Source organism: Cervus elaphus, chromosome X, assembly GCF_910594005.1.
Source record: "Cervus elaphus chromosome X, mCerEla1.1, whole genome shotgun sequence".
Lineage (NCBI taxonomy): Eukaryota > Metazoa > Chordata > Mammalia > Artiodactyla > Cervidae > Cervus > Cervus elaphus.
In genome coordinates, this window is record NC_057848.1 from 31,021,735 (window position 1) to 31,047,527 (window position 25,793).

The 25,793-nt window shown below is 41.8% G+C and overlaps 1 protein-coding gene across 1 annotated transcript; it reads left to right on the forward strand.

Annotated features, from left to right (window-relative positions):
* Window positions 1-2,609: 2,609 nt before the first annotated feature.
* On the forward strand, window positions 2,610-24,433 carry PRPS1 (phosphoribosyl pyrophosphate synthetase 1). Its single transcript, XM_043896507.1, has 7 exons — window positions 2,610-2,886; window positions 14,849-15,032; window positions 16,136-16,234; window positions 17,218-17,342; window positions 20,349-20,522; window positions 22,586-22,745; window positions 23,329-24,433. Exons 1-7 carry the CDS (start codon window positions 2,765-2,767, stop codon window positions 23,419-23,421), a joined length of 957 nt encoding a protein of 318 aa, XP_043752442.1. The 5' UTR covers window positions 2,610-2,764; the 3' UTR covers window positions 23,422-24,433.
* Window positions 24,434-25,793: the final 1,360 nt, after the last annotated feature.

Below are 25,793 nucleotides of genomic sequence, written 5' to 3' on the forward strand. Positions count from 1 at the left end.
TCAAAGGGATGTGATGGAAAAAGAAATGAGCAATTTCCACGGCCCTTCAGTCAAGTCTGACTCTTTGCAACCCCAGAGACTGTAGCCCACCAGACTCCTCTGTCCATGGGATTCTCCAGGCAAGAATATGCAGTGAGTTTCCATGCCCTCCTCCAGGGGATCTTCCCAACCCAGGGATCAAACTTGTGTCTCTTACGTCTACTGCATTGGCACTCGGGTTCTTTACCACTAGCACCATCTGGGAAATTCCACGAGACTTGATTAAAGAGAAATCCCTTCTCTGGACCTCTTCTCCTTCCTCTTTCCCACAGACTGGAAGGTGGATGTGCTCATGACCTAGCTTGGAGCAAAATGGTTCCATTGGCCTGGGAGCATGTTATACAAGAGAGAAATAGTCTGTGTTATTTGAGCCACTGTGCTTTAGGGTCTATGTTACAGCAGCTTGCCCTTTACCCAAACACAGAGTTCTGTAAGGTAGTGTATTAAATTGTATTGTGTCTTATATAAATATTTGTATAAATGTCATCTTCTTTACTAGGAAGTCATCTCCTAACTGGTCTCTTTGCTTCTTATCTAGTTGCTTACACTCTATTCCTTTTAAGAGAGAAGTCAGCTCATGTCATTCTTTGGTAAAAACCCTTACTCAGTAATAGCAAAAATCCTTTAAATGATCTTCACGGTCCTACATGGTTGACATCTTCCCGCCAATCACTCTTATCTCACTGATCTTATTTTCTCTTACAGGTGTGCTCCACCCCTGTGGTCCCAATATTCACTGTACCAGACACACCAACCTCCTTACTAGTCTGTGAACAAGTTAGGTGCACTCCTTCCCTAGAGTTTTTGCTATGCCCTCTGCTTGTCCCAGATATCAACATGGCTTATTCCTTTATCTCCGTGAGGTCTTTGCTCAAATGTCACCTTCCCAGATAGGCCTTCTCTGACTCCCCTACTTAAAATTAGACTCCCCCTTCCCTCCACAACCACCACGGTACATTTCCCCTGATTTTTCTCCAAATGGTTTATCACCACTTGATATATTACACAATTTCTTCATTTACATGTTTATTGTTTGAGAATGTAAACTCTATGAAAGCAGGGGTTTCTGTATTCTCGGTGCCCAGAGCAGGGCCTGGTAAATTAGAAGAATTCAATAAAAATTTCAATAAATATTGAATGAACAAATTCCCTGGAGGCAAATATTTTATAGTCCCCTCAATGCCTAGTATACTGCCTTGTATGCAATGAAGCACTCAGTAAATATTTGGTGAATGAATTGTGATGGAACACTACTAATATTCTGCCTGTAGTCTACTTCCTTCTTCAAGTATTCCTATACACCTGGGCTAATATTGAATTTCTGAACTCATAAAATTATAACAAAAGGTCAGAAGGAGAGGTCCTCTGTGGGCACTGCTGAAAATGGCAGGAAGAGAAAGCTAGGATGCTGCTTGAAATATTTTTTGCCTTTGCCACTTGGACAAATTCCTTCCCATCTCTGGTCTCCAGTTCAACCATACGTAAAATGAAGCTAGTAGGCTAGATGATTTCTGAAGTCCCTTCTATTTTTACAGCTTGTAGTTATGAGCATTATGGCACTTCTAACTAAAATTGTATGATTCTAAAATTACATGATTTTTGTCTTACTTCTAACCCATGGTTGGGATATGTTTAATGAAAATGTGGTGTGAGAATAAAGGCTCTCTTTGGTCTAATTAGCTGGTATCATCATAAAAGTAATAAAATAGTGGCGTAAAAGAACACATTAGCAACAGGTAGAATATGATGCGGAGGATAACGTCAGGCAGATAGGACCAAAAACTAGGTTTCTGACTCCTTCCGGGCTCTTTATCTGAAGTCCTATAAGTACTTTTTCCTTTCCAAGGGTCAGATAAATCAGACCCTTTATCACCCAGATATTGTGGGAAATCCATACGCCAGCACCTGTTTGAACTTACTTGGTCCCAGTGCTAAAAACGAAATGTGACTTCTCTTGCAGTGTCTTTGGATGACTCAGGTAGCTTACCCTCAGTCACTTTCCCCTTGGGACTTGTCTATCAGGCAAAGTGGATAGTGAAATTACCGGTTTGCCCTTTGGATGAGCCTGTGCTATGGGCGTCTGTCTGTGATGCAATCGCGCTTTAAGTTCAGCCCCATCCTTACAAAAAGATAAAAATCATGTTCAGAAATATGCAAACTCATGTTTGCATGAACTGTGGCTGCCATCCTGAGAAATAAATATTTTTAAAAGAAACTGTAAAAAAGAAAAGAAAAAGGAACTGTAAACCAGAGCCAGGCTTACTTTCAGGTGCTGAAGGAAAAAAAAAAAAGCGTGGCTGACTTCCCGCTTTCAGGAAAGATCTGGCCCTACCCGTCACCAGCATCCCCCCACCCCCATCCAAAGCCGGGCTTCTAGGCGTTCAGCCCTCCCCAACTGCCTCGCTACAGGGGGCGGGGCGATTCGTTAGCCTCGCCCCCTTCAGGACCTCCAGTCAATCCTCGAGACAGTCGGGGGTAGGCGGAACTACAACGAGGACCCGCCCCCGCTAGCGCTCAGCCAATCGGAGAGGGATGGGTGTTAACTTCCCCGCTGACTCCGCCTACCCGGCGCTGGGCAATTTAGAGCCGCGCACCGGGCGGGAATGTAAGATGGCGGAGTAGAAACGCGAGTGTTTAGTACTGAGTGTCTGGGCCGACTCGGTTCGGGTCTCGGCGGCAGCAGCAGTGATCGTTAAGCAAAGAGAGCCTAGGGTACTTGGCCAAGATGCCGAATATCAAAATCTTCAGCGGCAGCTCCCACCAGGACCTATCCCAGAAGATTGCCGACCGCCTGGGCCTGGAACTGGGCAAGGTGGTGACTAAGAAATTCAGCAACCAGGAGACCTGGTGAGGATGAAGTTGGGACGCCGACCGGCCTCACCTGCCGGATAGGCCAGGGCAACCGAGGGTGGGGGGGGTGGTGAGGTCACAGCGTGAGTTCCAAAGGGCCGGGTTTGGGGGGGAAGGGGCAGCTCTGTGACGAGCGTGCCTCACGGGCTGTTTCCGTTATTTTACCTCTCGCGGGAGGGTCACGCTCATTCTCACCGTGCGGTGGGGTGGAGTCAAGATGGAGCAGGAGGCTTAGCTACTGTGTTTGAAGCCAAGGGCCAGGGGACCCAACGCGGGGATGGTGGCTTCCTAGAGCGGCTAGAGGGGGAAGACGCCTAGGCTCCGCGGTGGGGACACGTGGCTTTACCGCTTAGCTGTTGAGCCATCTAGACTGGGTTCTCTTCTGCTCTTAGACCGGCTCGCCTGGCAGATCCTACTGCGTACTGAGCCCTCGTGGTGTTTCTCCTAGTGTCTGAGAAGCAGCTTTTCAATGCAAAACCGTGTTGGTCGGATTTCCTGTTGAGGAAACTTGACATTATGTGCTGAGGGCGCCAAAATTAATACTGAGGACTTCCTTAGATTGGCAAGTGTTGAATTTTCACATCTTTAAACTCGAAGTAAAGTCTAGTCGCTTGAATAAAATGATGCATTAACTGCATCCCGATTGCCAGCATTTTGGTTTGAGCCATCCAGAAAATAATAGGGAACCTTAATTCTGGAATCCTTGATCTTCCCAAGCGTAGCTGTTGGTAAAACAGTGCAAAAGCATATTTTTCAGTACCAAAGTCTATCCTGAACTTGCCCACTTCTAATGTTGTGTGGGGGACTTAAGAAACATTTTTATCCCTGAATATGAAGATAATAGAAGAAAGATAATGGAGTGGAAGGCTGGAAATGCATAGTTCATTGCAATGAATTTTTTTTCATTGCTTTGCTGATTAAACTTGCTCCCTCCCCCCACTTCCACCATGCTCCTGAACCTTGGGGCCATCTTAGAGATAACTTGGTCACCAAATCCTTTCAGTACCACTTCCATCTAAATCTAGAATCTTCTGGTTCTGATAAGTGTTTTTCTGTGTTTTGTTGTTACCCTGTTTTGTTGATCAAATCAGAGCAGTACCCACAGTCAGTCTTCTATTAAGGGGAAAGTTACACCAAACCTAATGAGTCAGTTAAATAAGTGAAGATTGCCTTGAACATTTTTTCCTAAGTGCTTTTGTTTTCCTTTTCTCTTCCCAAAGTGTAACTTCCCCTGTCCTTTGTAGACCCTACTGGTAAAAGCATTCATCTGTAGTGGACAGCTTCCTTCTGGATGCTTGATCATCATGCCATTGGTTGTGATGCAAATGATGGTGTAAGCCCTGATGCCATCTGTAACCAGACAATACCTTAGTCAAAAGGTTGGCGAAGCTGCTGTCTTTAGCTTTAACCACACCATTATGACTCACGGGCTGTAATAAAACAGGACCAGACTTGGCAAGTGGCAGTGTAGCTAGGGGACCAGAATGATTTTCATTTGGAGGGTTTTTTTGTTGTTGTTGTTCCCTAGAGAACTGTGACTAGTAAATCTTTTTTCTATGCTTCCAGGAAAAATACAAAGACTTTATTTTCCCTGGGCACCCTCTGCCTAGTGCAGCACATCACAACCTGAGGATAAATTGGGAGAGGGGAGGAGGAGAACAATTTAGTGGTCTACTGATTGATTTCTCTAAAATTATCTGGAGTCCCAATCTACTTCCCTGAGCTAAAAGGCTGATTTCATTTTTAAATAACCAGACAGTAACATGCTTGGAAGCATTGGATAAGATTAAGCCCAATGTGGAAAATTGCTGACTGGTTAGGTTGCCTTGTTTCTGGCTTAATCATTAGCTTTTTGGCTCCTTGGATGTTCGGAAATCTTCATTGAACATAATCGAATATGTTGCCTATGGAGCTTCCCCTCACCTCCCTCCCCCAGCCTTTGGCTTTTCTGCACTGCAGAAGTGGTAATTGCTGCCCTGACTCTGGGATCTAAAGGTCATGGACAGGATAGCACCTACCCACGGTGGGTGCTATGGGTCATCAGATGGTGAACTGCATAGCCCATCCTCAGATGAGGCTGTTTTGCTGCAATTTGGCACAATCTCAGGGGTTGATGCTCTCTTGAGTAGTTTTCTCCTGAAGTCAGGATCATCCTTTGTTGTCCAGTTTTTTAAAATTAATTAATTTTTGGTTGCACTGGGTCTTCCTTGCTGTGAGTGGGCTTTTTCTATTTGCAATGAGTAGTAGTTGGCAGGGGAGGGGGGGCACTACTCTTCATTGCTGTGAACGGACTTCTCATTATGGTGGCTTGTCTTGAGAAGGCCTGTCAGAGAAGGACTTCAGTAGTTGGGGCACATAGACTCAGTAGTTGCAGCTCCCGGGCTCTAGAACATGGGCTCAGTAGTTGTGGCACATGGGCTTAGTTGCCTCGTGGTGTGTGGGATCTTCCCAGGAGGGATCAAACCCATGTCCCCTGCATTGGCAGGCAGAATCTCTTAACCACTGTGCCAGCAGGGAGTTCCTGCTGTCCAGTTTTTCAGGAGAAACATGCATAACATATATGTGGGTGTATGGCACACAAATAGCTATGAGAGAGGTTGAAGTTTCAGGCTTTGGAATCAGAGAAGCTGGATTTGAATCCTAAGCCTTTCTTTGCCTCAGTAATCTCACCTGTAAAATATTATCTACCCAGAGTGTTGTTGTGGCTCAGACAGTAAAGAATCTGCCTGCAATGTGGGAGACCTAGGTTTGATCCCTGGGTCAGGAACATCCCCTGGAGAAGGGAATGGCTCTATAAAACTATAAAATAATAAATTTAGCCTTCCCAGGTGGCTCAGTGGTAGAGAATCCAGCTGCCAATGCAGGAGACTCAGATTCCATCCCTGGGTTGGGAAGAACCCTTGGAGCGGGAAATAGCAACCCACTCCAGTATTCTTGCGTGGAAAATCCCATGGACACAGGAGCCTGGCAGGCTACAGTCCATGGGGGTCTCAAGGAGCCGGACATGACTGAGCATACATGTTTTTTAGAGTCTTTTTGTGACGATTAAATGAGATGGGAGTAAAATTCTTAGAACATTGTCTTAACAGATTCTCAGTGTTGGTAAGGGCTGGTGATGGTATTGCAAAAAATGTGGGAAATATAGGATTAAAAGATGTCCCAAATAATTCTACCACCCAAGATAAACTGTTCACATTTCAGTTTATGACTTTCCAGGTGTTTGTGTGTTTATATACTGTTTCAAAAAAGTATGGCATGTTGTTTATAGCTTTCTTCACTCAGCACTATATTTTGAATAGTTTCTGCCCTTAATATTTAGTCTCCATTGTTTTAAATAGCTGTACAGTCTTGTCTTGATTTTACTATAATTTTAGATCACCAAATCCCTATTCAGTATTTATAATTTTTGATCTAATGCTTTTATATGAAAACTCCTGGATCTCTAGAATTACTAGGTTAAAGGGTATACACTACTTTTCAGGCTTTTTAATACTTATTGCCAAATTGATCTCCAAAAAAGTTGAACAAGTTTCTGCTATTTGTAATGGTGATATTAATAATAATAAATAGTGAGTGCGTAAAGTGTGCTAGTTCCTATGTTGAGTACTTCATACACATTTCACATTTAATCCCCTCAACACTGCTGTAAGAAATTACTCTTACAGTCCCCATTTTATGGATGAAGGACTAAGATTCAGAGGGTAACTTGCCCACTTTTGGGGCAAGTTCTTTAATTTTTTTGCTGATACAATATTTATCTGGCTTTTGGAACTTCTGAATGTATTAAGCTTTTTACCTGAGGTGTAGTTGGCATGCAATATTTAGATAATGTTTCAGGTGTACAACAAAGTGATAAACAATTTTTAAATGTTATAGTCCATTTATAGTTATTATAAAATGTTGGCTATATTCCCTGTTTATACTATATATCTTTTTAGCTTTATTTTATACATAGTAGTTTGTACTCTTAATCTCCTACCCTTATCTTCCCCCCTTTCCCTTCTTCATTGGTAACCACTGGTTGGTTCTTTGTATGTGATTCTGTTTCTTTCTTTCTTTTTCAAAAATGTTTTGGCTGCCTCAGGTCTTAGTTGCAGCATGCAGGCTCTTTGTTGTGGTGCGTGGGCTTAGTTGCCTTGCTGCACATGTGATCTTGGTTCCCCAACCAGGGATCTAACCTGCACTCCCTACATTGGAAGGCAGATTCTTAACCATTGAACCACCAGGGAAGTCCCCTGGGTCTGTTTCTTTTCTTATTATATGTACTAAATCAGTTCAGTCACTCAGTCATGTCCAACTCTTTGCGACCCTATGGACTACAGCACGCCAGGCTTCCCTGTCCATCACCAACTCCCGGAGCTTGCTCAGACTCATGTCCATTGAGTCGGTGATGCCATCCAACCATCTCATCCTCTGTCGTCCCCTTCTCTGCCTGCCTTCAATCTTCCCCAGCATCAGGGGCTTTTCCAATGACAGAATGTAGTCCACTGGAGAAGGGAATGGCAAACCACTTGTCAGTATTCTTGCCCTGAGAACCCCATGAACAGTATGAAAAGGCAATAAGATATGTACTGAATGTTTGGACTCAATTCTCTTCAATATTGTTAAATAACTTTGTTTTATTTGGTTACCCTAGATAGGCTGAAAGGGGGGTGACTAACCTTGGTTGCCTAGGATTTTCCTATAGTTAATCCCCTGTGTTTTGCATGTGCCAGCACCCATCTAAATTCTTGAGATTTTCTTAAAAATACCACCAATCAAAAGGCACTTTGAAATTCACTTTATTATCTGTTTTGTGTTTAAATGGAATGGATGGAGCTAGTCATATGGCCTCCCCAGAACAGCTGAGAGAATCACTGTCCCAAAGCCAATTTGGAGGACATGCCATTAGCTAGGAGAAGGAAATGGCAACCCACTCCAGTATTCTTGCCTGGAGAATCCTGTGGATGGAGGAGCCTGAAGGCTGCTGTCCATAGGGTCTCACAGAGTTGGACACGACTGAGGTGATGTAGCATGCATGCATGCATTGGAGAAGGAAATGGCAACCCACTCCAGTATTCTTGCCTGGAGAATCCCGGGCACGGAGGAGCCTGGTGGGCTGCCTTCTATGGGGTTGCATGGAGTTGGACAGGACTGAAGCAACTTAGCAGCAGCAGCAGCCATTAGCTAGAGGGAAAGAACGAGAAGTGTTACCTTTCAGTTGCTAAACCAGGTCTTCCTACCTGGTTTAAAAGCAAACAGCTTTCAGGCACACCATCAAATTCTTCTGCCATACATCACTGCCTAACTTATTATCTCTGAGACTTGGAGGAAAGCATAAGAATAATATTAAGGTTTTTTGAGGATTCATTGAACTGTTTATTGACCAAGCTATATAATCTAAGTGTAGTTCGTGGGCTTTTTAAAAAGACTTTATGAAAGTACATCATAGTACTAACTGGAGGAAAAGATTGGTCTTGATTAGTGAGATTGGAATTGTATACAGTAAAACAAGGACAGTGTCCTAATTTACATGTGCTACTTTTATTTTTAATATAGTTAAATAACTTTTTCTAGTTATTAAATGCATGTCTGGTCATAACATCCTTCTATGCTTGAAGGGTAAATGCTAGTCCTAAGTTTGGCTTTGGGAAATGGCTGCACTGTTGGTTGATTAACCTTAGGTGATATAATACAAAAATGGTACAAGTTGGCAGTGAAAATTTAACTTTGTAATTAATACCTTGCCTGCTTTCAAGAAAGGATTTAGTGTTTCATGATACTCACAGATACAAAAAGTTAGATAGGTACAACAGAAGCCTATTAGAACAAAGGACTATAGTCACTATGTGAAGAATTTGGCATAAAGTGATTACTGAAGTTTATTTAGTGTTACTTTAACTGTATCCTTTGGCTTCCTGGCAGCCAAAGGGATAAAGGCATAAAGGCTTGTACAGTAAATTATGTAATTTTTATTTTCATAAAAATCTTTAGATACTACTTCCAGACACAGAATGCTATGAATTTTTTGGGTGGGATCCTTAAATAATGATACCCAGTAACATAATTAACAATGTAAACAATTTTTTATATTCACTTTGATAGTGGAGGCGTTTGTAAAAAAGAGATAAGCCACCATGGTGTTAGGTATGTTGCTTTCTGGCCTTATTTGATAAAAAGACAGCTTTAGAGTAGTAGATAATTAGCCTGTCCCTTATACTGTCTATGGAGAAGGAAATGGCAACCCACTGCAGTACTCTTGCCTGGAAAATTCCATGGACGGAGGAGCCTGGTAGGCTACAGTCCATCGGGTCGCAAAGAGTCAGACAGGACTGAGTGACTTCAATGTCAGTGTCAATGTATACTGTCTTAGATCAATTGTCAAACTGCTCTTTCCTGGCTCCTAATCCAGCAGTCTGACTGGTGAGTGAGTGGAGCACAGATGATTCTCAAAGTGTTCTTGACTCAAACAAGAGCCATAGGCTTCCTATACCAGATATGGAAGATACAGTTTGCTTTTCTGGACAGTCAATGTGCCTGACTTTGATTCTCCCCCAGAGAAGTGGAGGGCTTGGTCTTGGACAAGGAGGTGACGTAGTGGGGATGACAGTGGGCAGGACTAAAATTTTCTTGAGTTTTCAAGTTGCTCAGATATTTGAAATACTACTTTGTCAGGACCATAGAGTTGTGCACCATAAAGCATAGAAGGGACTCTTAGCCTGGAACCTCTCAAAAGGTAGGCAGTGTTAGTAAAGGAGATTTGGAAGTACCTTGAAACTCCATCGGCCTCTTGTTTGGGCCCACCTTAGTGAGGAACTTGAGAGCAGTCTTAGCTCCACAAGGTGTTACTGAATTCTACCCATGTGAGTGGTTTTTTATTTTAAGGTAACATGTAATCAATTTAAAAAATTTTTACTGTCTTCACAGAAAGGTATGGTATTAATATTACTTCGCATCTCAGTTCCCTTCCTCAGTTGCACTAGCCACATCCAAGTGCTCAATAACCACACGAGGCCAGTGACTCCCCTATTGGACAGTAGTGCTCTTGGGCCTACTTTTGGACAACACGCAAGTTGTTCTTCCAGGAAGCTTTCTCTGGTCCCCTCCTGCCTGCCCATTTGAATTTAGAACAACGTCTCCCGAAAGCAGTTTTGGCATTAGCGTAGTTGACATTGCCGACAGATTTAGTTGTTTCTTTCTTTCTTTTTTAAAAATATTTATTTGATTGCCCCGGGTCTTAGTTGTGGCACACAGGATGTTCAATCTTCCTTGCAGCATGTGGGATCTTTAGTTGTGCCATGGAGGATCTAGTTCCCTGACCAGGGATCGAACCTGGGCTCTCTGCATTGGGAGTGTGGACCACCAGGGAAGTCCCTTTAGTTGCCTTTTTTTTTTTTTTAATAATTGTTAAAATTTATTATTTTTGACTGCTGGGTCTTCGTTGCTGTGTGGGCTTTTCTCTAGTTGTGGTGCACAGGCTTCTCATTGCGGTGGCAGAGCATGGGCTCTAGGGTTTGCAGCTTCAGCAGTTTCAGCACGTGGGCACAATAGTTGTGGCTTGCGGGCTCTAGAGCACAGGCTCAATGGTTGTGTGCGTGGACTTAGTTGCCCCACCCCATGTGGGGTCTTTCCAGATAGAACTCAAGTCTCCTGCATTGGCAGGCGGGTTCTTTACCACTGAGCCACCAGGGAAGCCGACTTTAGTTGTTTCTTAAGGCTGATCTTGGTGATTAATAGATGTCTGTCCAACTATGTCTCAGGGTCCACAAAATTGATATTTGGCTCATTATGTTGCTTGGCATCACTATTTCAGGATCCCACCATAAAATTCTTTGTAGCCATCGAATCCTGGTGAACTCATCAGGTTGTAGTTCCACCCCAAATTAAATATCTGTCAGCTGAGTATCTGTTCAAGGGATGAGCAGATCTGTCAAAACCTTTTGAAGAAACATGTTGGGCCCACTTACCTCTAGTGTGAGGTGAGTTAGTTTGTGAGGGACAATCAACAGTCTTCTGAATTCACAACAGCAGGCCTGCAGAAGGTTCATATTCTGCTTTAAAGTGAGCAGATTCAAGGGGCATCCTAATCCTGAGTGGTATTCATTCATTCACTCATTCATTCAATCTTTGTGTTATTGGCACTGGCCGGTTGGGCATGACAGATCTGGTTCCTGCCTTCATGGAGCTGGCTTGCATTCTAGTGAGGGTGACAGATAAACAAGTGCATAAAAAATAAGGTGATGAGAAATTGTGATGTGTTCTGAAAAGAATAACCAGGATAATGAGAGAATAACTGGGGAGAGTCACTTTATTTATTTAACTCAGTTATAGAGCATTTCAAACATACATGCAGAAGTAGAGAGAATAAATGATCTTCCTGCCTTGCACCCATCACCCAGTTCAGTTCAGTTTAGTCGCTCAGTCATGTCTGACTCTGCGACCCTATGGACTGCAGCACCCCAGGCTTCCCTGTCCATCACCAACTCCCGGAGCTTACTCAAACTCATGTCCATCAAGTCAGTGATGCCATCCAACCATCTCATCCTCTCTTGTCCCCTTCTCCTCCTGCCCTCAATCTTTCCCAGCATCAGGGTCTTTCCAATGAGCCAGTTCTTCACATCAGGTGGCCAAAGTATTGGAGTTTCAGCTTCAGCATCAGTCCTTCCAGTGAACACCCAGGACCGATCTGCTTTAAGATGGACTGGTTGGATCTCCTTGCAGTCCAAGGGACTCTCAAGAGTCTTCTCCAACACCATAACAAATTGGAGAATTCTTAAAGAGTTGGGAATACCAGACCACCTGACCTGCCTGAGAAATCTGTATGCAGGTCAAGAAGCAACAGTTAGAACTGGACATGGAACAACAGACTGGTTCCAAATAGAAAAAGGAGTATGTCAAGGCTGTATGTTGTCACCCTGCTTATTTAACTTATATGCAGAGTACATCATGAGAAATGCTGAGCTGGATGAAGCACAAGTTGGAATCAAGATTGCCGGGAGAAATATCAATAATCAGATATGCAGATGACACCACCCTTATGGCAGAAAGTGAAGAAGAAGGAAAGAGCCTCTTGATGAAAGTGAAAGAGGAGAGTGAAAAAGTTGGCTTAAAACTCAACATTCAGAAAACTAAGATCATGGCATCTGGTCCCATCACTTCATGGAAAATAGATGGGGAAACAGTGGAAACAGTGAGAGACTTTATTTTCTTGGACTCCAAAATCACTGCAGATAGTGATTGCAGCCATGAAATTAAAAGACACTTGCTCCTTGGAAGAAAAGCTATGACCAACCTAAACAGCATATTAAAAAGCAGAGAAGTTACTTTGTCAAGAAAGGTCCATTTGGTCAAAGCTATGGTTTTTCCAGTAGTCATGTATGGTTGTGAGGGTTGGACTATAAAGAAAGCTGAGTGCCAGAGAATTGAAGAATTGATCACCCGGTTCAGCAGTTATCAATTCATGGCTAATCTTGTTTCATCTAATATTCCCCCTCCCCATACTCCCCATAATTGGATTATTTTGAAGCAAACCTCGATATTCTATCATGTCACTGGCATACATTTCATTGACCACAATACCATTTTCTTGCCTAAAACAAATTAACAGTAATGTGTTTTTTTTTTAACAATTACTTGAATTAGTATGCAAATAAGGTTCACACAGTACAATTGGTTGATATTTTTAAAGTCATTTTTAATCTTATCGGTTCTTAGGTAAGTCACTTGTATTAAGATGGTCAGAAATGATATTTTGATTGGAGACCTAAGAAATTAATGAGTTAGTTGTAGGAAGAACATTCCAGATAGTGGGAATATGTGTGCAAAGGTGGGAAAGGGTGAATTCAAGGAATGTAAAGGAAGACGGTTTGACTGATGCCTAGTAAACTGGGGAGAAAATATTTTTCCAGATGAGCTACTTCTCAAGTTAACCTCAAACTAGAACTCATTTCTCAGAAAATATTAATACAATCGGACTAGTTTCTTTTGACTTATTACAGAAGTGCCTGTTTTTAGATATATTGGACTGGCCAAAAAGTTCTTTCCATAGAATGTTACAGAAAAACCCAAATGAACTTTTTGGCCAACCCAGTACTTTATAACCTCAGGTTTCACTGAGGGCTGTAGTAATTTACTCAAGTATACACAAGGTATAGTAATACATGTTTTGTTAAAATCGAATTTTGAAGTCATTGTAGGTTAGCATGGAATTGTAAGACATAACACAGAGAGATCCTGTGTACCCATTATGCAGTTTTCCCAAGGTTCCCAACTCTAGTTTTTCCAAACTGTAGTTTTCTTGGCTATTGCAACCACCAAGATATTGACATTGATAGTCAAGAAAAAAAAAAAACCATTCTGTCATCGCAAGGATCCTTCCTGTTGTCCTGTTACAACCACACCCGTTTTTGTCTTCCTCCTCCTCTGCAGTTTTCTTTTTTTATATATTGCCTTTGTCTGGCTTTGGTATCTGGGTAATACTGGCCTCATAAAATGAGTTGCAAAGTATTCTCATCTATTTTCTTGAAAAGATTATGCAAAATTCAATTTGTATTTATTTATTTATTTGGCTGTGTCAGGCCTTAGTTGGGGCATGTGGGATCTAGTTCCCTGACTTGGGGATCTAAGCATTGGCGGCTTGGAGTCTTAGCCACTGGACCATGAGGGAAGTCCCCCACATTCATGTTAATTCTTTAAATGTTTGGTAAGCTTCTCTGGTAAAGTTGTTTTAGGTCAGCTTTTCTAGAGGTTTATCAATTTTATTGATTTCCCCCCCACCAAGAGCTTTTTGTTTCAGTGGTTTTTCTTTATTGTTTTACTGTTTCATTGGTTTCTGCTCTTATGTCTGATTTCTTCCTTCTGCTTATTTTGGTTTCATTTTGCCCATTTTTCAGTGCCTGAAGGTTTTTATCTCCAGATATCCCAAACTAATATGTTTTCGTCTTTGTTTGGACTACTGTGAATTTCAACATCCCTGTTCTAACTGGTTTCTGGTTTGATTTTTACCATTTGCTTTTATTTTTCTTGCTTTATAATATAAAGTAACCCCATTCTTTTAAAAAGTAGGATCCTTACAACTGTTACTTGGATTGAGAACAAATAAGTTTTAAATAATAATTATCTCTGATATCAGCTTCTGACAATGGAATTATGTCCTGTTGCAGTTTTCCTCTTCATCAGTACAGGTTATTAACTGTTCTGATCTACTTGCCTACACAAGCACGCATGTACATATACCCACACATTCCCCTCTCCCCTGCATCACCTACAAGATTAATTGGGGAAATGGTGTTGCTTTGAGGTATCACTGAGGTTATTATTTTTAATAAGTTATTCTTGGTAAGGATCCAAGTACAAATATTAAAACTTGCATTTTATAGTAAAATATAGCCTTACTCCATAATTAGAGTAACTTCTATGGAATTCTTTAAAATAAGACTTACTAATTGGACCAGAGTACAGTTAGCATAGAATGAAGGCAAGGACCACATCTGTTCTCCATCATCGGGTCCCTGGCACCTAGAACAATGACTGGCCTATGAACAGTTAATATTTGTTCGGTGAACTGCCAATGTGGTAGGTGTGGTACGGTCTTCTGTAGAAGGCATCATTCTAAAACAGTAGTGATTCATTCCTTGTATGAGCTTTCTGGTTCCTTTATTATATATTGATAACAGTCATAGATGCTGTATCAAATTTGCATTCACACATATGAAATGAGATACAGCCTGCTTACTGAAATTATGGTCCAATTACTAAGTACCTTAGCCAATTTTTTCATGTCATGTCACCTATAAAAACAGGTATAGTACACTGGAGTAAACAGGCAGTACACGGTTTCTGGTACAGGGGCTCCTCCAGGGGAATCTCCTGTAATCCATTCATAGCATACTAGTGGGGAAGCTGTGTTTTTTAGACTTTACTGTAGATGTACAGTATAGTGCTTTAAAATCTGTTTTTGTTGTCCTTCCTTTTCCTATAGTGTGGAAATTGGAGAAAGTGTTCGTGGAGAGGATGTCTACATTGTTCAGAGTGGCTGCGGTGAAATCAATGACAATCTCATGGAACTTTTGATTATGATTAATGCCTGCAAGATTGCTTCAGCCAGCCGGGTTACTGCAGTCATCCCGTGCTTCCCTTATGCCCGGCAGGATAAGAAGGATAAGGTAGGAGTGGAATCTCTCTTTTCTTTTAATTCTTTTTTTCTTAAATCAGGAGAAGCAGGAGCACTTGCCCAAAGTCAAAAAACTTCCTTAATTATCAAATGTATATTTAGAGGATATTATTTTTTTATCTTAGGCATTACCTGATTTTCAAAACAATTGGTGTGATTGGTTTGTATAAAGCAATACATTTGCAGTCTGTCTGTTTTATCCCAGTCATACATATGTGACTTTTGGCTAACTCAGTGCTATTTTTTCATTGTATCAGTAAGACTAAGCACCAGCTCCCATGGAGTAGAGTATTTTTTTAAACTGGTAGATCCTCTGGTACCCTCTTGGTTATAGTTGTGACCTCTTCATATAACTTCAAGTCTGTTACATGAATACACACATGCACACCTGACCTTCTTTGGAGTATTAGAGGATAAAGCATATAGGTAAAACTTTGCCAGTTCATGGTAATTGATGCCCAAATTTTATTAATATGTACGATACCTGGGAGAAGGCCAGATACTTTTATTTCAATAGAATACAGTACTCCTAAGGAGTAGCGTGTAGGACATGGGCCTTGTTATTTTATGGTGCAGTCAGGTGTGTTTACCTGTTATTTAAAGGGGTTGAGTTTACTGAAAGTTTGGCCTCTGGATGAGTAAGGGGAGTGGTGCAATTAAAAAAATAAAACTATACTTTCCATCCTTTAATGTGTCTTTAAATGTTGACATGTTAGATGTTGCACAGGTTTGAGTATGTATGTCTTAAAAGAGATTTTAATACAATTCTTTCAAAAAAGATTTGTAGACAGTCTGCCTAATTTAAATAATTGAGCATTGGAAAGACTTTAATAGGCTGAAAATATGTACATGAAGAAAGTGACAGGTTGGGAAGGTTTTTTCTGATGTATGTATCCTGATTTGGAAAAATGATATTCCACTTCCTATTTTTGCCAGATTGTGATGAACTGAAAATCAGTGGCTGTGTCACTTTTTATGAATTTTCTGGTAGCACAGTGCCTTAAACACAGTAGGTATACAATAAATAAATGCTTCTTGAGCAAATGAATTGTTTTTCAGATTGGCTTTTTTTTCTCTTTCCTTCCCTCCATTTAGAGCCGGGCTCCGATCTCAGCCAAGCTGGTTGCAAATATGCTCTCTGTAGCAGGCGCAGATCATATTATCACCATGGACCTTCATGCTTCTCAAATTCAGGTATCATTGGGAGCTAAATATTAGCTTAGGGATTATTAGGGATTAGACATGGGATAAGAGAGGACTGAATGCTGAAAACCACAGGAAAGCAAAAATTGCCCAAGTACAGCTCAAATAAACTAGACATTGATGACATTTACAACATCCTCACCTGAAGTATAATTCATGGTCTTAGTCATGTGGGCTGGTTGTACAGGGAGACAGTTTGGGATTCTGGGAAGAGCATAGTAGGCTTTGGCATCAGTCTGAGTTTTAATACTGGCTCTGACACTTACATTGTCATCATTAAATTTAGAACCATAGATATTGGAGCCTACTTTCTAGCATTAAAAGAGTTTGGGGAGCAGAATACTACCTTATAGTTGATACTTTTAAAGAAACTTTGAAATCGTTATCTTTGGAGGCTTCTGGGAATTCAGTGAGATACAGGCCAGATGATTATATATCCGTTTTATAGAAGAGGGACAGATTAGTTGTGAAGTACAACAAATCTGTAGCAACTAGTATTAGAACACAAATCTCCTGACTGCTAGTTAATCTGACCATTTATTATAAATGCCTTCCACTAGGTTTATATACCATAGCATCTCTAACTGGTTTACCAGTTAGCTTTGGCTCTCTTAACAAGCCAGGCCAATATTGAGTGGTAGAAGGTAGTAAGTATGTATTACCCCATGGGTCTGCACACTGGCTGGGTAGTTCTGATCTCGGCTGGACTTGGCTGTTTTCCTCAGGAGCTTGTTCACGTGTCTATGGTCAGTTGTGGCTTAGCCGGGGGCTCACTTTGTGGCTGGGCTTTCTTGCACAACCCACACTCTAGGAGTCTGCTTTTACAGTCTGCCATATTGGGCATGTTTTTGGATCAGTTTGAATGTTCCAGTAAAGTATTCTTTGGGCAAGTTACTATTCTCTTTGTGTTCATTGTTAGTAAATGGAAGAGAAGGAAAACAAGCCAAACTGACTCAGGTTCTTTCTTTATGCAGGGCTTTTTTGATATCCCAGTGGATAACTTGTATGCAGAGCCAGCGGTCCTCAAGTGGATAAGGGAGAACATCTCTGAGTGGAGGAACTGCACAATTGTCTCACCTGATGCTGGAGGAGCAAAGAGGTATGGTTGAAATTCATATTATTCCCAACATACTGGGGAAAGTTTTCAGACAGTTGTGTCAGAAAGTGATCTTTTGCTGTTGAACTGAGTTTTTCTTTTCTTGAAGTATAGTTGATTTACAGTGTTAAGCTTCAAGTATACAGCAAGGTGGTCTGAAAAAGACTATAAAGACTACATATGTATAAAGTCTTTCTCCAATTCTTTTTCCGTATAGGTGATTACAATATACTGAGAAGCAACAGTTTTTAAGTATTTGGATGTTCTGATAGCTTAGGACATGGGCTGGATATGGTTTTACTCACTCTCTTACTGGCCTGAGTCATTGCCTGAAAGATAAGATAGCAGCAGAGGGGCACGAAATAGTTCTGGCATCATGGACTTGACCAAAACCCATCAGTGACTCAGCACTGCAGGGTCAGCGACAGCACTATGATCCATCAGGAGAAGGAGGTGATTTGATTTTCTAATGAATGCCACTTGCTATCAAAACCCATGATGATAGTGAACAAGTAAGCTTTTACATGGGCTTCCCCAGTGGCTCAGGGGTAAAGAATCCGCCTTCAAGGCAGGAGACATGGGTTCAATCCCTGGGTCGGGAAGATCCCCCAGAGGAGGGCATGGCAACCCACTCTAGTATTCTTGCCTGGAGAATCCCGTGGACAGAGGAGCCTGGCAGCCTACGGTCCAGAGGGTCGCAAATAGTCGGACACACTGAAGCAACCTAGCACTCATGCACAAGCTTTTACGTACCTCTTAATGTTGTTGGTTAAACCATTTTGATCTTTTGAATTAGAATACTAAGCAGGACGGAAAAGAAAGTGTGGTGATTTTGTTTAAGCCAAGCGCTGAACATTCGAAACAAACTGATTGCCAGGGATTGCCAGTTGCAATGCTTCAGCTCACGTGGTACAGACTAAGAGCTTTTCATTTCCTTAGTGGCTCACTCGTTAGTAATGTATTCAGAAGTGTGACACATGTTCTTCTTGTTGTGGAAATAGAATGACGAGCTACAAAACACAGATGATTAGGAAATGCCAATTCACATCTTTGCAAAAGCCATTCAAATTTTCAATGACTGTTTCTCAACGACCTCTTTATTTCAGGAACTTCAACAGAACTGATAAGCTGAGAGCTTGAGTTCTATTCTCCAGCCAGATGCATGGCTTTGCGAGTCCCTTGTTGTTGCTAGTTACCGTCTGTAATACTAGAAACAGAGCCTAAAACACATCCCCCTCACAGTGGTTGTCAGACTTGTGAAGATCATCTTCCACAGAGACTTAGAAAACAGTCTCATTTGAAATAAGTAATCAAGCACAATTTTCTTTCCAAAGTTGGGTACAGAAAAACTGCCTTCAGTAGATGGTTTATTGCCCCATAATTTTGTTTACTGTTTTCTTTTTTAAATTGTTTATTTATTTATTACTGTACTGGGTCTTCATTGCTGCTCTCAGGCTTTCTCTAGTTGTGGCAAGTGGGGGCTAGTTGTGCTGTGTGGACTTCTTGTGGTGGTGGCTTCTCTTGTGGAGCACAGGTTCAGTAGTTGTGGTGCACGGGCTTAGCTGCCCTGAGGCATGTGGAATCTTCCCGAACCAGGGATCCAATCTGTGTCCCCTGCATTGGCAGACAGATTCTTAACCAGGGAAGTCCTGTAATTTTCTTTTAGTGATGGAATCTTTTCAAAGTGAGTGGCTATCACATCTGTCTTGGCAGGGTTTGGGGAATAGGTAGAAATGCCTGTGAAGTTGTGACTTGCATGTAGTTCTTCCCTCAAGGTTATAGGGAGTGGCTTTTTTTGAGCCCTTTACTTTGACAGTCACTGAGTTTGTTGGCCACTGAGTATGGATGGCTTAGGATGCTTGAACTAAGTGATCATGCATTTGCCTCATCTGAGTAATCTTTCCAAGCAGATTGGTAACTCTTGATGTTATGCGCCCACACAGTAGGGATGGAGAGCACACAGGATATGGGTCGTTTAGATCAGGTGCAGATGCTGCCTAGGTTGTGGTCCAAGTCTTGTCTGTTCTCTATTGTATGGTCATAGGTTCTCCCATGTTCTGCACAAACTCAAGATATGTGAGCGTAGTCACAAGGGAAATAGGACATGATACTTGGTTGGATCAGCACTACATTAAAAAACAAAGCCCAAAGCACAGAGCCTCGTCACACATAACAAGATGGCAGGGTGAAATGTGGCCACAGATGTCACAGGCAGCACAGTCATACACTGAATGGTTTGCTGATTGATAGATTACGTGGTACTTTGTCACCAGACAGATTTGTCTTCTATCCCACCTTCTAGTCTGGTTTGTATTACCTTGTAATTCAAGCAAAAGGAACTCTGTTCTGATTTGGAAATCCTTTGGTCTGTACAGCAAGATGCCCAGTTTGCCTGCTTAATTGGTATAACTTTCTTTCTAGCAGTCATTAAAGGAACTCCCAAGCTTGGTATCCAGGTACAGTTGACGTTGACAGTTGGTGGATCACTGAGGGGAGTGTGATGAGGGCACAACAGAACAGGCTGGGTACTGCTTCTCTCCCACCAAATTCAGGTTCACTTCTCACCACATCCGCATGTCATAATGGAACCATCTACACTCCTGGTATTAGTTAACCAAGTTGTATCTCTCTCCTCTTCTGCTGCCAGTCCAGTAAACGAACATGCCCTAGCATTCATTATACTGCTTCCTGGGACTGGTGAGGGTTGTCTATCTCCTTCTGTAACCCAGAATGAATTTTAATCTTAAGTTTGACTAATAATTCATAAACTGCTCTTAGGATGTGGGTGGCATTAGCCTACATCTTGGAGTATGGAGGCATTAGTCTATGAAACCCAATTTGTGATGCCAATTAGTTACAGTTACTTTCTTCCAACCCTGTTGAGTTTCATGGAGTATTCTCACCTAGAAAATAAGCCCATCCTTTAGTTCCTTTCTTTGTCTTAAGATACACACACACACACACACTGGTTTTAACTGAGGTTTTAACTGTGAATCCCCTGTGTTGCAGAGTGACTTCCATCGCAGACCGGTTGAATGTGGACTTTGCCTTGATTCACAAAGAACGGAAGAAGGCCAATGAAGTGGACCGCATGGTGCTAGTAGGAGATGTGAAGGACCGTGTGGCCATCCTCGTGGATGACATGGCTGACACTTGTGGTACAATCTGCCATGCAGCTGACAAGTGAGTGCCTACTGGTGGGGCTGGGGGTTAGATGTGAAAAAAATACTATCTGACTGCCCTAAGCCTGCTGGTTCTCTTTGGAACTCAGTTTAGGGAATTTTAACTGACTGTTTTGTCACCCTAGGCTTGAATTGCAATGCATGTAAATTGACGGGTATTCTTACTTTTTTTTCTCTATAGAGTTTCTTAGTTTTATTTTTCCTTGTTATTGTGCTAGACTATATACAACGTGAAATTTGCCATTTTAACTTTTTTTGGGGAGGGTCGTGCAGCTTGTGGGATTTTAGTTCTCTGACCAGGGATTGAACCCATGCCCACAGCAGTGAAAACAGTCCTAATCACTGGATCACCAGGAAATTCCCCATTTTAATCATTTTTAAGTGTGCAATTCAGTGACATTAGTTATAGTCACAATGTTGTGCAACTATCACCACTGTATTTCAAAAAAAATATCTCATCTCTCTGAGTATTGTACTTTTTTTTTGACCATACTTTGCGGCTTGTGGGATCTCAGTTTCCTGACCAGGGATTGAGCCTGTGCTCTCGGCAGTGAAAGTGTATGGAGTCCTAACCACCAAACTGCCAGGGAATTCCCTGAGTAATCTACTTTTGATAGTTCTTTAAAACAGGTTAAGGTAAGAAATCCATAGGCCTGAGCAGACAGAAATATATTCCCATATTTATATTTATCTAAGCTGAAAACCTTGGCTTTACCTCTAGACTGTCCATTTTTGCTGCTACTTCCTTCATTCTTATTCCTTCTCATCATTTGCCTGCACTGTTCTGAATTACCTTACCTGCTTTCTGCTGCCATTCACCAGTCTCTTACCTCCCAGTCCATCTTTCACATTGCTGCCCCACTGGCTTATCATCCTAAAACTAGATTCCCCTCATGCCTCCTTTAAAACTGTAAGTGGCTCCCCACTGCTTATAATCCAAGTCACTATGGACAGCATTGTTTCTCTTTATTTTTAAAAATCTCATATATATATATATATATGTTGTTGTTTAGTTGCTAAGCTGTGTCTGACTCTTTTGCAACCCCATGGGCTGTAGCCTGCCAGGCTCTTCTATCCATGGGATTTTCCAGGCAAGAATACTGGAGTGGGCTGCAATTTTCTTCTCTAGTGTGTGTATATGTATATGTGTGTGTGTGTGTGTGTGCATGCACGTGCTGAAAAAAAACTTGTATGTGGAGTGATTTCCTGGTTTGGATCCTGGAGTATGCATTTATAAAACTCCTTTTATCATATTAGTAAGATAATGCTAATTGGTCATAATAGATCAACTCCCTTAACACAGTAAACTTACCTGTTCATGGTAAGTTTGCCCCTTTCAGTCTTATGGCACTGCATCTTTAACATTTCCATTGTGGCCAGCCAGAAAGGGAAAAGAGCATGGAGGATCATCCATGGGAAGTTTTTTATAAGAATCTGTCCACATTTAGATAGCCAGAATTAAGTCACTTGGCCATACCTAACTATGCAAGGGAGGCTGGGAAGTGTCCAGCTGTGTACTAGAAAGAAGAAGAGACAGATTTTGTTGAGTGTAGCTGTCTGTGCCACAGTCCTTTTACACTAATCCAAACCTATTCAGATTAGTTATTGACTGAACTGTATCACCCGAAAATTCAACCCTAACCCCCAGTGTGATGGTATTTGGAGATGGGACCTTTGGGAGGTAATTAGGTTTAGGTGAGGGCATGATGGTAGGGTGGGGCCCTCATGATGATATTGGTGTCCTTATAAGAAGAGACACCAGAGAGCTCTTCCCAACCCCATTCCTCCTCTCGATCTGTGCACACAAAGAGATTACATAAACACATAGCGAGATGGCCACCAGTAAACCAAGAGAAGAGGTCTCAGAACAAAATCTACCTTGCTGGCCCCTTGATCTTAGATTTCCCAACCTCCAAAATCAAATGAGAAATAAAATTCAGTTTAAGTCATCCAGTCTGGTATTCTGTTATGGCAGTGCAAGCTGACTAAAACAGTCCTCTTCACTAACTTGAATTTTATAGTAACAAGTAAAATTACTCCTAATTACTCTCCTTTTTCCTCTAGACTTCTCTCAGCTGGAGCCACCAGGGTTTATGCTATCCTGACTCATGGAATCTTTTCTGGCCCAGCCATTTCTCGCATTAATAATGCATGCTTTGAAGCAGTAGTAGTCACCAATACCATACCTCAGGAGGATAAGATGAAGCATTGCTCCAAAATACAGGTGAGACTGAGATTCTTGCAAAACAAGACTCCCCTGAGTATTTAGGAGGTGATTACACGTGTTGAATTAGGTGTCTGGGCGGGTTCTGAAGATTTCCTCCATTGCTCTCAAGGGTTAACCATCAGGATCTGTGACCCAAAAGGAAGGATCATGTGTCTAAAAATTCAAACAGCTTGACCTCAGACTCTCTGGAGGATGGAACCCAGGATTTTGTGTTTTAACAGACTCTCCAAGTGTTTGTGATGCACATCAGGTCCATGCTTTACCGTTTGTGTGTGTCACTCTTGCCTATCAGCCCCTGCAAACATAATGTGAAACCTTCAAACTGGTTTTTAAACGCCAGCCCATCACCACCTTGGTGAGTCAAGAGTGCTTCCTCCATTAGCATTTTGACTCTTTCTTAAGTGGTTGGTTATATTTAAAATGTGAGTATGAAGAGCAGCTGGTTGTGGGCTTACTTGGGGAAACAGCGCAGTGCAGTCTTAAGAGGAAGGACCCTCATCGGGCTGCTCATCAGTGTCTGCAATGACCAGTCAATCATCTCTGTCTGTATACTAACCCGATGCTCCCCTTGCCTTCCTAGGTGATTGACATCTCCATGATCCTCGCGGAAGCCATCAGGAGAACTCACAATGGAGAATCTGTCTCCTATCTGTTCAGCCATGTCCCTTTATAATAGAATGACTCCTGAGGCTTTTCAAAAATAAAGTGAGCCCCACCCCTTGTTTTTTTCTTTGGTATTTGATGAAAAATCTAGCAGAAGACCCAGCTTGTTGCAGTGTAGCTTTCTACATCCCGCATCAGTTATATGAGCGTTACTGCTATTGTGTTGGCCAAAAAGTTCATTTGGGTTGTTCCTTAACAGCTTATGGGAAAACCTGAATGAACTTCTTGGCCAACCCGATACGTTAGAGAAATACAGAATGACATTAGCCACTGGGATTTTCTACATGTATTGTCTCATCCTGGCTTCTTTGATCTTGTGAGCCTTGCAGCTTTAACTATTCAGCTGCTCCAAGATGTTGGACTTTGGAAAGCTTTGTGTAGAGTGTCCAGATATGTTTGGGGAAGCTCAGACTACTTTGCATGTGAATGCTTCAGCACCCCCCCCATCCCCTGCAATGTGTGATAAGTTCTCTAAAGCTTGTACTAAATTATGCAAGAGCCTGGTGCAACCCGAAGCCAGATCTGGTTGCTGAGCCCCTGTAAGGCTGGAGAAACCCTAGGGCAGGAGCCTGAGGGGAAGCAACCCACCATAGAGCAAATGATTCTTGGGAGGAAAAAGCCTGATCCATCACCCTTTGCTTGGATTCTGTCACTTGGATTCTGTTTTGTCCCTATTCCTTTCCGTTTGGCCTGATCTTCTTTTCCTGGCCAAATATCCACTTGGTCCCAAGTGATTGTTGTGCCATAGTTTTCTGGGAAGCAAACTCAATTCCTGCCCTATGATCCGTAACATTAACATGAGATTATTTTGCTGTAGCTTAATCTTCCTTAGCCCACTACCACTGTGGTAGTAGGTTTTAGGTGGTGTTGTAGTGCCTTTTGATTAATTTAACTGCTTATCATCTTTCTTCTTTGGATCTATTTGGCCTCTCAAATGACCTGAGATTTCTGTTTAAAAAAAGTTGATATTACTGTCTCTTGTAGAAGAAACTAATAAAGTTATCTCTTTGATTGTGGGTCTATATCTGTACTGGTCTCCCTGCTGAAGCTTTGGTTTAGGTGTCTTGGCTGCCCAATCATGGCTCTTACTTCTTTGTTTCCAAGCTGTCAACTGTATGGTTAAGCCAAGAATAGACACAGCTGCACTTTTCTTTAGTTATAAGAACTGAAGATGCCTGGGGTTAATTGAGAACTAGATATAGTGTAATTCTTTGCATTATACCTGAGTTATAGGCTGTATATGCCTGTTGGACCTCTGGTTCTTAATCCTGGTGATAGGAATTAGGTCTTTTCTTAGAGGAAGAGAGTAGTTTTTATAAATTTATTCATTTTTGAGCCAATTTTGCCAAATGTGGTTAAAACTTCCCTCCATCTGTAGTTGACACACATTTAGCATTTAATTTCAGCTTTTCTAATTATAAGGCATTCCAAAATGTTACATGAGGGGTTTTTGTGTTAGTGTGTGTGTGTGTGTGTGTGTGTGTGTGTGTGTATTATCAAATAAGCGCACTGACTTTTTGGGAAACTAAATGCTTCTAGAGCTTTGTGAAGGGTGCTGCCTTGTCTTTGAAGCCTGGTTCAGCTTTTGTTTTTGTTTTATATTGAATATCAGAGTATTAACAATGATCTTTTGGAAAAAGTTATTCAAAAGGGAACTGAATTGAGCTGTGAAATGTGTTCCTCTGACCCTCTTAGGCCTCTTTCATTTCAGGTCTTTGCCCTGGGGCCAGCTGACATGGAACACTGATGCCATAAATTGCTGATTCTGCTATTTCCTGAAGTATTGGGTCAGTGAATCAGGGTTTGCTATGTCAGAATTTTTTTGACATCAGGACCCCATACTCTGGGCCCTCTTGGGCAATCCAGTTCCTAGGATGAGGTTTTGTGGCCCTCAGGAAAGGCCCTTAGCCCCCATCTTTGATTCCTATGCTTGGGGGGAGGTCAAGATTCAATTCCCTGTGACACCCAGCATCGTACCCGAAGTACTGCCAGGACTGTTCTTTTTTCCTCCAGTGAGAGAGTCCCAAGTGTCCTGGATGGCAAGCAATTCTTAACTGGGGAACAGTAGCAGGAACAGGCCTGGAGGGGCCAGGGAGGAGGCACAAAAGCTGAATGGAGTTGCAAGGAAAGCACAGTTTAGAAGAAACTGTAGCCTTAGTAGCCGTGTAATTACTTCTGAGCAAAAGACATCACCAGGTTTGATTTCACATGCCCTCACCTCCACTTACCCTTAGAACTGGAGAAAAGATTACTTGGACCAAGGCTGAACTGGGCAACTCTCAAACCTAATGTCTTTATCAGAGGTTTATTTGATCTCAAGTTGGGGCTTTTCCAGATTTGGAATAAAAACATTTTCTGCTCAGGAGTTTTTTTAACTTGCCC